Here is a 15,013-nt window from a genome sequence, read left to right as displayed (position 1 = left end):
CCCGAGGACAAACAGGCGCGACATCTGCAGGAGCCAAGTTTGAACTAAGAAGATAAATTAAGGTATTAAAATGAGTATTTCTGGAACGCTTGGAAATTAATCACTATAATCAAGTCATGGTGTTTCTTCTGCGGTCTTATGAAGAAGGCTCCAGCTTCTCGGTTCCGACAAAGGCTGCATTCGACCTAGTTAAATAGACCGTCAAAGTCTCAAGACCCAAATGTCACTTGACGGGCGTATCTTCGGCAAAAGGGCAAGGTGCGAGCAGTCGTGCCCTCCCCAGTAGCTCGGTACTGGCCGAGATTCTCCACCTAAGCCCCATTTGTTATGGACAAAAGCCTCACGATGGAGTAGATTAGTCATTAGACCACGGCGGACAACGGAGTGCGGAATTCACAAATCTGGGGTAAGTACCGCCTCTATCAATTACCGAATGTCACCAAAAGCCCCAACCTTCCAAAGTTATCGCTTTGATTGCGTTGAGGGTTTGAGGCCGAGTGTCCTGCGTAGCTTTCTTGGCCGTTTTCGTAACAGGATGCTGTTTGAAACCGTTCAAGAGCGACACATATAACCTCTAGCGTGGCATAAGGGCCCTATCAGATGACTTCTTATTTCACGAGTTCCCCACATCCAGTCTGCCTGCCAATCCACCACCAGCTACGCTGTCCCCGGTGCCCAGCCGACCTCCCTTGAGAGGGCGACATGAGCACCTCGAAACCGTATTCCAGTTATTTTACATAGCCCAGTTCCAGCCTCCATGAGCCTATGTCTCGTTTATGGAGCCTTGAACTGACAAGTGATTACTAGTGGGAAGTACGGTGTAGGCAGCCTGTTCGTCCTCGGAGTCGCCTCAACTCCCTCGTTCCTTTTCCCCCAACTCTTATTTCATCTTCGATTGCTTTCCTCACCTGAGCCGCTCTTAGTCAAAAGACTAAACTAGTTAGTTAATCACTAGTAAACTGCTCCATCACCTGCCAGATCATCATTATTATTCTCCGTGGCTTTCCGTCCTTCACCTGTACAGATCGCTCTGTTGGCCACTTTTCCCACTAGCCTTCCGCCTGACCGTCCCATTTCGGTTGAATAGCCTCGAATACAATCGTCATCCTGCATCTTTGGTCACCCTGTCTTGTGAGCTGAGTGAACAACCATCACAGAACTACCGTCGCCTTTGCCCCGTCTGGTTTGATATTTCCCTAGTTTGGTTGTACCTTGCTCGCAAGTCTCCGCTTTGACTGGTCTCGAGAGTCCTATTGCAGGTCTCCCATCCCCAAAAGCTCGCTTTCGAGGTCCTTCTCTGGTCTATTCTACATCACGCTGAAGACTATCAGGCGGCGTCTTGTTCATCTGCCCGTTTGATGAGATTTCCTGGCCAAGCTTACGTGGTGGGACACAAGGCCTCTGCACCGTACGTGATCAAAGGTTATCGATACCCCAACTGACTTCCACTTCTCGATTCCCCACCAACGACAGGGCTGTTAACATCAGCCCCCCAACCGCCATCATTCCTTCAACAACGTCATCGCCGCATAGGTCTCCAAATATACCTTTGCGATCTTTACAGTCTGAATCCCAGAATCTCTCCGCACGGGTGTTAGAATCTGCGAGCGAGAAGGGCAGCCGTCGTTCATCGATTTCCTCGGCCCACTCTGTCGGATCGAACTTCTCGCTCTGGACGGATACTGGAGACTTAGCAGAACAACTCGCTGATGCAGAAGATCCTCTCCGAATCCGTCTCATAGAATCCCTGGATCGTGGGGCCCCCGATCGAGTCGGGTCCAGGGCTCGCGAGAAACAGGCGAAACGTGTGCATTATCAAAACCAGCAAACCACGGGTGAACTCGACCTTGAAAAAATAGAAATACCGCAGCCACTTCCTAGAAAGGTCTCGCGCATTGAACGCTTTTTCGCCGCCATAATGTCTCCGGGTAATCGCCAGCTCACTCAGACACATGGCTTGGTTGGAAAGCCATTGCTGTAAGACATTCTCCCATTCATGATTGATGTCTCCTAACAAGATTTCTGATGCGATACAGATATTTTACAAGTGTTTTTGTATCATTAGGTGTCTTCTTGTTTGGATATGACCAAGGTGTAATGTCTGGAATTATAACGTTCGTCACGCTTGGTCTTTGAATCACCAATGGTTAATCTATACTGATGAAGAAACAGAGGCTGGTACTTCGAAGACTACTTTAATCACCCATCTCGAGCAGAACTCGGCACCGTCGTCGCAATTTTAGAAGTTGGAGCTTTTATTTCCTCGTTGCTCGTTGGGAAAATTGGCGACATAATTGGTCGCCGCAAAACTATTCTATATGGATCCATCGTTTTTTTTGTAGGCGGTGCATTCCAGACTTTTGCGACAGGGATTCCCATGATGATGGTTGGCCGCATAGTTGCGGGTTTGGGGGTCGGGGCATTATCAACTATCGTCCCTGTATATCAGTCTGAGATATCGGTACTGTCTTCCTCGTCTGCCTGTTTGAGAATTATACTATGCTTAGAATGCTAATTCCGTACTAGCCGCCTCACAATAGGGGGAAGTTGGCGTGTATCGAGTTCACCGGAAACATCTTTGGATATGCCGCTAGTGTCTGGGTCGATTATTTTTGTAGTTTCATTGACAGTGACTTCTCCTGGCGCCTACCGTTACTTCTGCAGTGTGTCATGGGGCTTTTACTTGGATTGGGAAGTCTTATTATCTGTGAATCACCAAGGTAAGAATGATTTTCTAGCGCTTTGCAACGCGCGACGAAAAATACAATAAGTTAACACCGAATCGAAATATAGGTGGCTTTTAGATAATGACCACGACGAGGAAGGCATGGTGGTTATTGCAAACCTTTATGGTAAAGGAGATCTTCACCATCCCGAGGCTCAGAAGGAATATAGGGAGATTAAAATGAACGTCCTCATCACACGCCAAGAAGGGGAACGATCTTACAGTGATATGTTCAAAAGATACAACAAGCGGGTGTTAATTGCAATGTCTGCACAAGCTTTGGCGCAGTTGAATGGGATCAATGTCATCTCATACTACGCGCCGCATGTTTTTGAGTCTGCTGGGTGGGCGGGACGTGACGCTATTCTTATGACTGGGATAAACGGTTTGTCGTATCTCGCATCAACAATTCCCCCATGGTATCTCGTGGACCGATGGGGCAGACGTCCTATACTCCTTTCTGGTGCCTTGGCTATGGCCCTTTCTCTGTCGGCAATATCGTATTCCATTTACATTGATATCGGAGCCACACCGACCCTCACTGTCATTTTTGTTATGGTTTATAATGCTGCGTTCGGCGCTTCATGGGGACCAATACCTTGGCTCTACCCCCCCGAGATTCTTCCTTTGAGTATTCGCGCCAAGGGTGCAAGTCTCAGCACAGCTACCAACTGGGCTTTCAACTGGCTGGTCGGTGAGGTTACGCTTGTCCTCCAGGCTGCAATAAAATGGAGGCTCTATTTGGTCCACGCATTTTTTTGCGCTTGTAGTTTTGTTGTTGGTGAGTGTCCTTCCATCGTCTCAAAGATAACTCCCGTCTGACACACATTTTTTATAGTTTGGTTTCTTTACCCTGAGACAAGCGGTGTCCGTTTGGAGGACATGGATGTCCTCTTTGGCGATGCAACTACAGCTATGCCAACCCCGGCCACTCAAGGGGAACGCGGCTCTCTTATGAGTGCTGGCTCACCAATACCTTCTCTTGACATTAGACGGCAACATGGCCAGCATGGAGCTGAAAGTGCAATCCCCGGATTAAACATCAACCCTCCCAATATTACAAGCGATAATAACGGTAAAGGCCCGCAAACGGCCCCCCAAGGCGAAAGCAGAGGCCGTTTTGAAGGACTAGGTGGGTGGATATCCAATATAGTCAGCCGCAACAGAGGACCATCACGTCGTGCACAAGACTATAGAAGGCTAGAAGACCAGGATGCAGAGATTGAGCATTAAGAAGGCTGGTAAAATACCTGCATATTTGTCACTACCCCAATTTTCTTTTACAAAATTAAAGACACTTATTTTCCTATTATCTCGACTGCCTTTTCTTTTCTTTTCTTTTCTCTTCTGTTACCTGTTCTCACTACAAATGCTTTCTGTTCGACTTACCTCTTCTTTTTATTCTTCTTTTTATTCTTCTTTTTATTCTTCTTTTTATTCTTCTTTTTATTCTTCTTTTTATTTTTATTTTTGGAATGACTTGGATTTGGCGTCGCGACTCGAATGCGACGGGTCCTGTTTTCAGACAGCTGGAGATTGACTTCAAGTTCCTATATTGCGGCACGTGGTCTTTGTTGCTAGGTATCTAGGGAGTGATGCAGCTAGAAATCAAGGCTTGTGGAAATGGGCACGAAAATTGTTAAGCATATAATATAGTGCCTATAAGCGGAACTATTACTACTACGAGGAGCTCTGCAAAGCTTTCGTGATTGATTTTCAAAACTTATTAAAGTACTAGATGATTTCGAGTCTGCTCTGTTAGAACTGACGCTAGTACGTTAGAGTGGCCTCGGCGGGGCGGCGGCATTTCGGCGTCGCGGTGAAGCAACACCTATTAATATTCTGCCGGGTTGGATAGACATCTGGCCAACTCTCCATTATCTGGACTCTTAACCTACCCTTGATGTCGATCCTGCTCCCTCAACAGCGATATTCATCTGTTCCTCACTAGCTATCATATATCGTCTGCTTCGCGCTGTTTTTCTTTCTTCCTTTCTCTTTCTTAACTCGTACTTTTTTCCTTCCTGAAGGTACTCAATCCTTGAAGCACTCTTCACTTACTCGTCCCCTATTCGATTGCAAAAGGAGCTCTGTGCCGCAGTCCTTCACTAGATATGAGCGTGTACTATTAACCGCTTATTCTGGTCCTCTTTTTTTTTTTTTTTTTTTTTTTTTCCCTCATTCTCTTGGCCCCCTCTACTCTTATATTCCTTGGTTTAAGGCCAATTACTTATTTCTATCGCCCCTTCGTGTTTCTCGGCACTTTACTAGCTTGAACCACATTTTTTTCAACATGGCTGACACCAGCTTTGCATCGACTACCGGCGCAAGTTTTACCTCTGATGTGCGACGTAGGAACGTCACGCACACGGAGGAGCAAACCAAGACCTCCCACCTGGCTGAGCCTGACGATGGGAAGAAAAAACCGCTGGTATGACCTTGTTTTTTTGAGGTTTAAGGCCACATATTTATTTACCAGGTAACTAATATATGGCTTTGTCTTGTAAAGCGAAGCTCTTATCTCTCCGCTCTCGCCGATTGGGAACCTATAATCGCACCGATACTTCTAACAGCCTTGTCAATGTTCACTCGTATGTACCAGATCGGTCGTTCAAATATTGTTACTTGGGATGAAGCACAGTAAGGACCACTGCACCTCTAAATATAGTTCCAGCGCAAATAACAATCCTATTTAGCTTCGGAAAGTTTGGGTCTCATTATTTGAAACGCGAGTTCTACTTCGATGTCCACCCGCCTTTGGGGAAGATGCTTGTAGGCCTGTCGGGCCTTCTTGCTGGCTATAACGGATCATTCGAATTCAAATCCGGCGAAACATACCCGGAAGACCTGAACTATACCTTCATGCGCTTATTTAATGCTGCCTTCGGTGTAGTATGTGTGCCTCTCGCCTATTTGACAGCACAAGAACTCGGCTTCCGTAGAGCTACGGTTTGGCTGGTGAGCTTGATGGTATTGTTCGAGAACTCATATGCCACTATATCACGATTCATATTGCTCGACTCTATGCTCCTTTGTTTTACTTTCACAACAACATTTTGCTGGGCGAAATTCCATCGCTTACAATTTGCTAGCTTCTCTCTTGAGTGGTTCACATGGCTTTTCCTAACTGGTGTCAGTATTGGTTGTGTTTGTAGCGTCAAATGGGTTGGGCTTTTCTGTACCGCACTTGTCGGCATTTACACTATTGAAGATCTATGGAACAAGTTCGGTGATTTAAAGATGTCGGAGGTTCGTCCACTGGTGTTGCGTTTTCCCGAGATTTGCTGATCAGTTCTACAGGCAACGCTAGCGAGACACCTTGTGGCACGCATTGTGGGGTTGATTCTAATACCGGCCCTGGTTTATATTTTCTCCTTTTATATCCACTTCTTGATCTTGGAGAACAGCGGTCCCGGCGATGCGCAGATGAGCTCTCTTTTCCAAGCAAACCTCAGGGGAACTCAGGTCGGCAAAGACAGCCCGCTCGAGATCGCATTTGGCTCGAGGGCTACACTTAAAAACATGGGATATGGTGGCGGACTCTTGCATTCCCATGTTCAGACATATCCTGAGGGCTCTTCTCAGCAGCAGGTTACCTGCTATCACCACAAAGATGCGAACAACGATTGGTTTATATACCCCAATCGCAAGGAACCTCAGTATGATGCAGAGGCACCCCTCAAATTCGTTGGCGATGGTGATGTCATCCGTCTCATTCACGGTCAAACAGGCCGTAACCTGCATTCCCATAATATTCCCGCTCCAATAAGCAAGGGCCATTATGAGGTTTCTTGCTACGGCAATATGACAATCGGAGACGATAAAGATCACTGGAAAGTCGAAGTTATCGACGATGTGGCGTCGAGGGACAGAAGTAAAATCAGGACTCTCACGACTGCGTTTCGCCTGCGACACCCTGTCCTAGGTTGCTACCTACGGGCGGGAAACACGAACCTTCCGCAGTGGGGCTTTAAACAGATTGAAACAACTTGTGTGAAGGAAAATAAGCCTCGTGACGTTTATACGCACTGGAATATTGAAACCCACACCAACGACCGACGTATGATTACCCGTCTTTAATGTTCCGGTTGTCACTAACAGGATTATAGTTCCGCCCGGCGATCCCGGGTCGTACAAGTCGCCATTTTTTAAGGACTTCGTGCACTTAAATGTTGCCATGATGACGTCGAACAATGCTCTGGTACCTGACCCTGACAAGCAGGACGATCTTGCTTCGAAATTCTGGCAGTGGCCGATACTCAATGTCGGACTTCGAATGTGTTCCTGGGATGAGAAAGTGATCAAATACTATCTCCTTGGCAACCCTGTTGTCTACTGGGGAAGTACCCTTAGCCTGGTTGTTTTTGGTCTGCTGAGTTTGTGGTATCTTGTGCGGTGGCAGCGCGGCTACAATGAACTAAGCCAATCAGACATCGACCACATTCACTATGCTGGCCTGTACCCTGTTGTTGGTTGGGTTTTGCACTATCTGCCTTTTGTCGCCATGGCGCGAGTAACCTATGTTCATCACTATTACCCTGCTCTTTATTACGCTATTCTAACCTTTGGCTTTTGTGTTGATTGGCTCACGCAGACCTTAAGCAAAAAAGCTCGCTGGGCGGTATACGGTCTCCTCTATATCCTGGTGGCTGCGATCTTTACTTACTTCAGAGTGATCGTGTTTGGAATAGAAGGCCCAAGTCAACAGTGGCGCCATTTGAACTGGCTGAGTGGCTGGCGAATTGCCAACTAGACGCTTTTGTGATTGATGTACATCATACGTGCATTTCTCACTTGCCGTGCCTCGGTTTCTTCTCTTCGCTACCTTTTTTCCCTATACTTGTTTGTTTCTCTCGTTATTTAAAAAGAGGCCTTTGTATATTTATGGATTAATTTCTGTTTTGCTCTGGTTTCAGCAATATTTCGTGTGTCAGAACGAGGTAATTAAATGCATATCGCTCTTTGGAGCTATATAATGGGAGATTCAAAATTCAAATCGACATACGTGATGTATCGGCCTTCAACTGAGAAGTGCGAAAAAGGGAATTTGAATTAGCAACAATTGCTGCCCAGGCTATTACCGCCTTTGCGCATTGCATCATTCATTCCTAAAGTGACAGTTTTGGGGGTTTTGTTGCTTGCACTGCCAGTCGCCCCAAAGCTTTTTACTCCACTCCGGCGATCATTCAGATCATATTTGCCAATTTCAATATTGCGGTATATTCTCTCAGCAACTTCGAGAAACGCACGCTCTACCCCCTCACCCGACTTCGCGCTCGTCTCTAGGTACTGGAAAACGTTATTCAAGCGACACCATTCTTCTGCCTCTTCTCTAGTAACGCGCCTCTGGTCTGAATTCGAATTGTCCCCTGCAAGATCACTTTTGTTTCCCACCAAAATGACAACGATGCCTTCTTCAGCGATTTGGTGTAAATCTTGCAGCCACTGAGTGCATGAAGTGAAGGTCGTTGGTCGAGTAATATCAAACACAAGGAGTGCACCCGAAGCGCCCCGAAAATATGACCGTGTAATGGACTTGTAAGTTTCTTGCCCAGCAGTATCCCAAAGAGATAGCTTCATTTTTTTCTGGATTTCCTGGAGTTTTTGAGGGGGGGTAGGTAATCCAGAAAGGGCACGATTGATGGGGCTATCGGTCTGCGAGGACGACTCCTGGTCAGGCGAGACGTCATTTGGAAGGTATATTTGAGGGTCCGCTTCTAAATCTCTCGACGCGGGCGGACCGACTGGAACAATCCGGGATCCAAACTCTACACCGATGGTTACATCATGCGTAGAAGAAAATCGACCCTCGCACAGTCGGATAGTCAGCTACAGCGAACAGCAAATTGTTAGCAGAGCGCTTCGCAAGAATAAAGATGATCGGTCGTACTTACGCTAGATTTCCCGGTTCCAGAGTCACCGATACAGACGAGTTTAGCAATATAATCCCATGGCTGTGACATGGATACCGAGCTGTCCTGTTTTGTCCGTTTTAGAGGGAAAAAAGAGGCGAGCGCGTTTTGTGATAGAGATTTGGGCTGCGATAATTTAAACCACAAGAACTCATCTGGAGTCTATTTGCTGGAAACCCGCAACAAAAAAAAAGCACGCGGCGTCGATTGTGGGTTATCAGTATTAATGTAAATCAACTCCAGGAACTAGAACGCTGGGCATATAGATTTGGTCTCTGCCTTGTTGGTGCGGCTTTCGAATGATGCGATGAATGCCGGTGGTGAATCGCTGATTGATGATGAGTCAGCTATCACCATGACCATGTCTTATGACGCTACTGGTTTAAACGACGACAACCGTCTCCTACATGTCCTATTCACTTATATTCGGGTTGACATCCCCTTCATAGTATACCACCTGTTTATAGGTGACCCCCAAAATAACCTTGTCTTACTTGTCTTCCCTGTACCAAAACTCATTTGGGCTCTTTTCACCACTTAACAATAGATACTCACCGCTCCATCATCTATCAAGAGGCGATAAGCTACGAAATCAAATCTGAGGGATCGAAAAGGCACTCTGCCTATTCCCCTCACAGTGAGATATGAGAAATGTTCTCTGAGTGTAAGCAACTTATCCCAGTCTTTCCGAGTACCCGTATTTCCAAATCTCATCAAAAGTACAGATGCCTCTCGCTTCCTAGCCCAGTCGCAGTCACGTATTGTACCTCGCTCGGATGATAAACGCAGGAAGGGTCACAGTCGCATAGCGCAAAGGCCCGGTAATTCCCGACATTTATCATCACGATCTTTTCTACAGCGACGGGCGGCCGACCCCTACTACGCTGGAGCTTCCCAATTTTCAAATTTCACTTTGGGCTCGCGGAACTTAGCCCAACAGGCACCCCTGTTTCATAGTGCCACTGAGGACTTTCACGAAGAAGATGAAGAAGTTGAGCATGAGCGCGAAATAGCAGATTTCTATGCGCTTCAAAGATCTAGGCGGCATTTCGGAGGCAGTCATTTAAGGGACTCAGAGACTGATGAGGACGGCGGCCACTCTTTTGATGCCAGCACACAGGAAAGCTCTGGTGGGATATCAGGAAACCCCAGACGAGGAGCCAGGCGCACCTCCCCTGTTAGCAGACAAGGACAGGAGCGAGGTGGGACTGTCGATCCGGTAACAGAGATAACAGATGGTGAAGTGGGGATACCTCATGAGCACAGCGGTGAAGCAAAGGAAAACCTAGTCGAAATCCGCCTTGAAGACACACTTAAGTCTAGTTTTCATGAAAACGATGGTCTCTTTTCCCCACTTGACGATGATAAACCGCCGTCCATCCAGCGATTTCGTGACCAGCCTCAGATAGATAACCTGGGAACCATTTCTACATCGACGCCTAAGGAGACAACAGACCATCCACTATTAGCAGAGTCTCAGCTACAAGATGATAGAATCTCATACCAGAGCTCTGCAAATTCCGCAGGGATCGAGTCTCTCGACCACGATACCTTTTGGGGGCACCTATTCCTGATATCCTTTGCTTGTATCTTCGCAACCTCGTTCCTTGTTTATTTGCATACATCACCGCCACCAGGGAACAAGGGTAAATGGGGTGATACGATTTATTTGACCATCCATGGTTCTTTTTACCGTCTCGGCGTTTATACTCTGGTTTCAGTGTTCATTTCTTTGTTATGGCTTGCCCTTCTACGTTCTTATGTGCGCCCTCTAGTATACGTTATCATATTCACTGTTCCAGTGATACTCTACTCCTTCTTTCTATACCCTTTTATTTCAAGTTTCCGTGGCGTTTCGGCCTTTCAGGACAAAGTTATGCGCATCGGATCGTTCGCCCCGTTCATTATGGGAACCGCTTGGATCTATAATGTTCTACGGGCCCGTCATGCCATTGGGAAGGCAATCAGTATCCTCGAATTTTCCTGTCGGATCCTTGCCGCCAATGCAGAACTGTTACTCCTTGGTCTTGGCAACCTAATTCTCATCACCTCATGGACGTGGGTGTGGATGCTAATGTTTACTCGAGTCTTCCTTGGGGGGCATTTATCTGCGTCGAAAGCCTTTATTATCAACGTTAGCAGTTGGTGGTTGGGGACTTTCTTCGTCGTCATATATCTGTGGTCCCTTGGGGTCATCGCAGGCATTCAGCGAACTGTCACAGCAGCAACAGTAAGCCAGTGGTATTTCCACCGGTTTACAAATCCAGCTCCAACCTCGAGACAAATAGTTCAGGCGGCAACAGTTCATTCTCTGACAGCGTTATTTGGGACAATTTGCTTATCTAGGTTGATATCGTTGCTAATTCGCATACCTTTCCTCGTGCTACCTAGGCGTGTGGCCTCGTTATTGAGCTTGGTTGCTTATGCTTTTATTCCCACCCCGGTTACTGCTGTCACAGATCCTCTTTCGCTCACATATGCTGCAATTCATTCTCAGCCACTCATTCCGTCTGCCCGTGGCCTCAGCCAAATGACGAATCTTGTGCCTTCAGTCGCAACTTCATCATTACATCCTCGATCGTTCTCTCGATCCGGCCAGTCTCACTCCTCACTACTCCCCTATAGGCTTTCTAAACTGATCCTTCATGCTGCCCGGCTTATGATGTCTCTCGCTCTTGGATTCGGTGGTTGGGTGAGCACGGCTCGAAGCTTGAAGGTGTCTACAGGCGACGGGGTGGCGCGCGGCAGCATATACGCGTATATTGTTGGCTTAATTGCGGGATCCATAGGATGGAGCGTACTTGGAGCTATCGAGGGAGTGGTGGCGGATATAGTAGATGCCTTGATCATCTGTTGGAGAAGCGAAATTGGGACTTACGGTAGGGAAGCAAGGTACTGTCGTGAAGCTGGCTGGTTATTCGGTCAGGATCCGAACCCTGACTTTCGTTGCCCAGCGTAATGCTTGTTTATATCTTTGTTTCGAGCCTCGATTCAAAGTTAGTCAACAATTCGAAATTTCCAACTTTTCCAAGCATGCTTTTCGGAGCAAGTCGTTTGGTCTTGCTTTGAATGTATCAGAAAGCGCGGTCTTCCGCCTTTCTAGGCTTCTCGTCGTAACCATCGAGTTTAAAACCAAAGGATTTTTAGCCAATATAATAGGGTTTGAAAACTATTATTATTGTACGCTCAACCGCTATGGCAAATGGAGTAAGTATCTCGAGCAAAGCTATAAACCGGTGGTATCATAGAAGTGACAACGACTTAGAGAGAAGAAATGAAAGTAGATATGACGAAGTCGTACCAAGACGCCGCGCTTCCTTTCCTATGTGTAGGGGAAACATAAAGTCGAGGGCAGAGCAAAGAAGACAAGCCCATCTTGAATCAATAAATAGCATGTATCAGTGACCGCAAGAACATATGAATATTTAAGGAAATTCAAGCAAGTAATTCATCATAAGAGAACCGGCTATAAATCGAGTTTGCCTTGCCACTCGATATTCTCTTTCGAGCACCATTCGCTTAGAAGAGAGTAACTAAACCGAACAATTTCGAGGGGTGTGCTAGTTCTCCCGAGTGGTAGGTAAATCTCACCGGAGTAGTCTCCGGGCTTCAGGCGTTTTCTCCCCTGTTCAGTGTAATTTCTGGCGCGCTTCGACCAAGTCTCTGGAAACTCGCGAGCAAGTATGTCTTCTGACAGACCCCGGTAACCATCATACCACAGTCGTTGCGACTCCCTGTAACACTCCGGGAGTCTACTTTTCAGCTCAAGAAAATCCTTTAAGCCCCTCTTACTATCTTCCAATTGAGCAGGTTGTCCGTCGCTTACAGGGTTGGAAAGAGGTGTCTGTTCACCAGGTATAGGTGTGATTGCCAGACGTTCGAGATCAAGAGAATGGATAGCGTCGTAAGAGATGGCGCCCAAGATAAGGCAAAGACTATGAAGTGGTGGGTAAGGGAGACTATTCTTTTTCACAACCCGCCAATATGCGATGATGGATAGCCAAGTGGAAGAATCGCCAATCTGTCGAGAGATTGCCTTGGACTGGTCCTCTGCGATGAAGGCAAGGACGAAACAGATAATAGCTTCTATTGCGGTGGCGGCAGCAAGCTTCTCATCAGTGTTTGCGACCTTATCCTTAGCCGTGTGTCGATCAGCAGCATGTTTTAGCTCCCTACCCAAATTACCGTACTTCTGGTACTCATCCTTCCAAGCTCGGCGCTCAGCATTCCTATCCGCACTATTCGACTGGGAGGGCGACTGTGTAATTGTGCTTGGAGATGGATCTGCCGGCGTTTTCCGAGAACCTGGGCGCGAATGTTCCTTCCTATCATTGGTGACTGGCTCATACCGAGAAGAGTGCTTGAGGTCTTTTGCTGGCGTTATCGATACTGGTCTTGATTTTTCCTGCTGTACTTGACTTAGGACTGGGGTTTGAGGTTTCTCTACGCTAGGTAGACGTGACTCTTTCGCCCTATCTCTTGTCGAATAATTTGCGCGATTACCCCCCGTAAGCTTCGTTTTCCCATCAAAACGGGCAGTCTTATCAATCTGATCGGACGTTGGAACTTTTGGCTGCTCAGGCTTCGTAGAATGAGATAATTCTCGCTCGGCTACATCGGGCGTGGGCGAACTCTGGTGAGAAAGCTTCCTCTTACCAGCGAATTTTAGCAGACCCTCAACGCGCTTCCTGTTTGACCTCCCATACTTCAATTTCACAATTAAGCGAGACCTCACCGAAGATTGAATAGGTTTGGTAGCCAACGTCTGCAACGGCCTGCTATTCATCTGCGGCCGTATACTGGTCTTTGAGAATGCGTGGGAGCTGGCTTTCACAGACTCCGCCTCTCTTGAGGCACATTTTTCGGAACTCGAATGAAAGTTCGGGATGTTAGTCGTTATGGATTCCAATTGCGAAATGTCGCATGCAGACGCCTTATCCCTTAGTTGTTTCTGTTTTGCGCTGTCACTATTCACAGTAGATTCCGGTTGCGAGTCTGATGCCAAAGACTCATTCCCGATCTTGGCCAGTTCCCTTTCAAGATCAGGCGGCAAAGTAGGCGATAAAAGGCGAGGTAGTCTGGGAGTGCTTGAGGTTGGCGGGAGGGTAGGTGATAGGAGTTCTGGAAGGCCATTGGCATTTGAAGGTTCTGTTTTGGGTCGAGCTACTGGAGCTTCAGGTGATAACTTTCTTTTCTTCGCAGGAGCATTATCTTTGACCTGCAGGGCGTGCCGGCCAAGGTCGCGCTCCGGAGCGCGCTTGCGATCTACATGCTCGGAATCCAATTGCGAAGGGGGGGTTGGAGAGAGATGTGTCTTCGGTGGCTTTTGACGGCTGTCGCTAGTAGGGATATGTTTAGAAATATGATTGTCACGGTGGGCGTAGACAGCAGGGCCCCCTTGGCGACCAGGGGTGTCCTGGCTCAAAGGCGAAGGTGAAGTGCCACTCTTTCTTTTATTCTTATAGTCATGTAGGCTGATTTTCTTTTTGGTTGAACTGCTAGATGGTGTGCTAGTGGCACTCTGAGGTCGCGATCGCGGGTCGGCCATTACGCTCCCTGTGGCGTCGGACCAATCACCCACGGCGACCAGGAGAGAATCACTTTCGTCGTGTGTCAAAAATGTCATATATTGTAGCTGTTGTTCCTCTGGGGCGAATGGCCCGTCATCACTCACTGCCCAATTGTTGACAATGCGGTTGCCAAGTCGAAAGGGAACATCGGTGGGCACGGTGAGGAGAAAAGGATAGAGAGGCAGAACCTCTTCACGAAGATGCTTCAGTCGCCAATCAATCGAGTCTTGTTCAGAATATGTCGATCGTGAACGAGTAGATGCCGAAGGTCTTGCAGAATTATCAGTGGAGCGAGGCGACATTGCAGTCTCGCCGGTGATGTGAGGGCAAAAGGGTCAGGCGAGGACTTCGTTCCTAATATTATCTTTTTCAATATTCCAAAAATTTTACCGTTCGAGCACCGCAGGGAGCAGAGGGCTAGCTGTAAGTCACACCGTAGAGGTGAATGGATGGTATCATGCAGCGGACCCAAGTAGACGAATACGGACGACTTAATGAAATAACTTCCCCCCTCCCCCCATTCAAGCTTTGTGATAAATTGCGCTGTCGTTCTCTGCAATATCGACAAACCATGGATCGAGTCGTGGACTGAGTCTCATCGCACCAGACAAGCGCGGAGCAAGAGACCCGTTTCCGAAGCCAGCAGCAAGGGTCCTTTTTTCAGACCAACGCAATCTGCGATTCCCGAGTGCGAAATATATGGCGAATAGGGATATGGATAGGGCAGTTGTCATAGAGAGAATACGTGTCGCCCGCACATGAAATCGGCGACGATCTGCCAGCGAATGGTCGTGAGAAGCTATTGC

General features: G+C 47.4%; 5 protein-coding genes across 5 annotated transcripts; 3 read left to right on the top strand and 2 right to left on the bottom strand.

Annotated features, from left to right (window-relative positions):
* Positions 1-1,918: 1,918 nt before the first annotated feature.
* ASPVEDRAFT_139562 (putative MFS monosaccharide transporter) lies at positions 1,919-3,958 on the top strand (the record flags this gene model as incomplete). Its single annotated transcript, XM_040807588.1, has 6 exons — positions 1,919-1,977; positions 2,037-2,114; positions 2,173-2,461; positions 2,527-2,720; positions 2,794-3,506; positions 3,564-3,958. 6 exons carry the CDS (start codon positions 1,919-1,921, stop codon positions 3,956-3,958), a joined length of 1,728 nt encoding a protein of 575 aa, XP_040672183.1.
* Positions 3,959-4,878: 920 nt separating this feature from the next.
* pmt2 (protein O-mannosyl transferase) lies at positions 4,879-7,478 on the top strand (the record flags this gene model as incomplete). Its single annotated transcript, XM_040809310.1, has 5 exons — positions 4,879-5,156; positions 5,235-5,365; positions 5,422-5,974; positions 6,026-6,785; positions 6,835-7,478. Exons 1-5 carry the CDS (start codon positions 5,019-5,021, stop codon positions 7,476-7,478), a joined length of 2,226 nt encoding a protein of 741 aa, XP_040672182.1. The 5' UTR covers positions 4,879-5,018.
* On the bottom strand, positions 7,329-8,910 carry ASPVEDRAFT_45834 (uncharacterized protein). The gene is made up of 2 exons (XM_040813402.1): positions 8,620-8,910; positions 7,329-8,554 (listed from the first exon to the last, which is right to left on the bottom strand). Exons 1-2 carry the CDS (start codon positions 8,686-8,688, stop codon positions 7,778-7,780), a joined length of 846 nt encoding a protein of 281 aa, XP_040672181.1. The 5' UTR covers positions 8,689-8,910; the 3' UTR covers positions 7,329-7,777.
* A 378-nt stretch (positions 8,911-9,288) lies between these two features.
* On the top strand, positions 9,289-11,596 carry ASPVEDRAFT_56062 (uncharacterized protein; the record flags this gene model as incomplete). The annotated part of the gene is made up of 2 exons (XM_040815156.1): positions 9,289-9,301; positions 9,363-11,596. The coding sequence occupies 2 exons, from the start codon at positions 9,289-9,291 to the stop codon at positions 11,594-11,596; spliced, it is 2,247 nt and encodes a 748-aa protein (XP_040672180.1).
* A 507-nt stretch (positions 11,597-12,103) lies between these two features.
* Positions 12,104-14,509, bottom strand: ASPVEDRAFT_140012 (uncharacterized protein; the record flags this gene model as incomplete). Its single annotated transcript, XM_040807617.1, has 1 exon — positions 12,104-14,509. The coding sequence occupies one exon, from the start codon at positions 14,507-14,509 to the stop codon at positions 12,104-12,106; it is 2,406 nt and encodes an 801-aa protein (XP_040672179.1).
* Between the last annotated feature and the right edge of the window lie 504 nt (positions 14,510-15,013).

The sequence above is a fragment of the Aspergillus versicolor genome, assembly GCF_001890125.1.
Source record: "Aspergillus versicolor CBS 583.65 unplaced genomic scaffold ASPVEscaffold_10, whole genome shotgun sequence".
Taxonomy (NCBI): Eukaryota; Fungi; Ascomycota; class Eurotiomycetes; order Eurotiales; family Aspergillaceae; genus Aspergillus; species Aspergillus versicolor.
Note: the sequence above shows the minus strand (reverse complement) of the source record. Positions and strands in the feature narration are given on the sequence as shown.

What these genes read in the sequence shown, in the direction of transcription:
- ASPVEDRAFT_45834 (XM_040813402.1), bottom strand. Translation starts at nt 8,688, where the DNA reads ATGTCACAGCCATGGGATTATATTGCTAAACTCGTCTGTATCGGTGAC. An exon ending in CTGGAACCGGGAAATCTAGC is followed by an intron (nt 8,555 to 8,619) that starts GTAAGTACGACC and finishes TGTTCGCTGTAG; the next exon opens with CTGACTATCCGACTGTGCGA.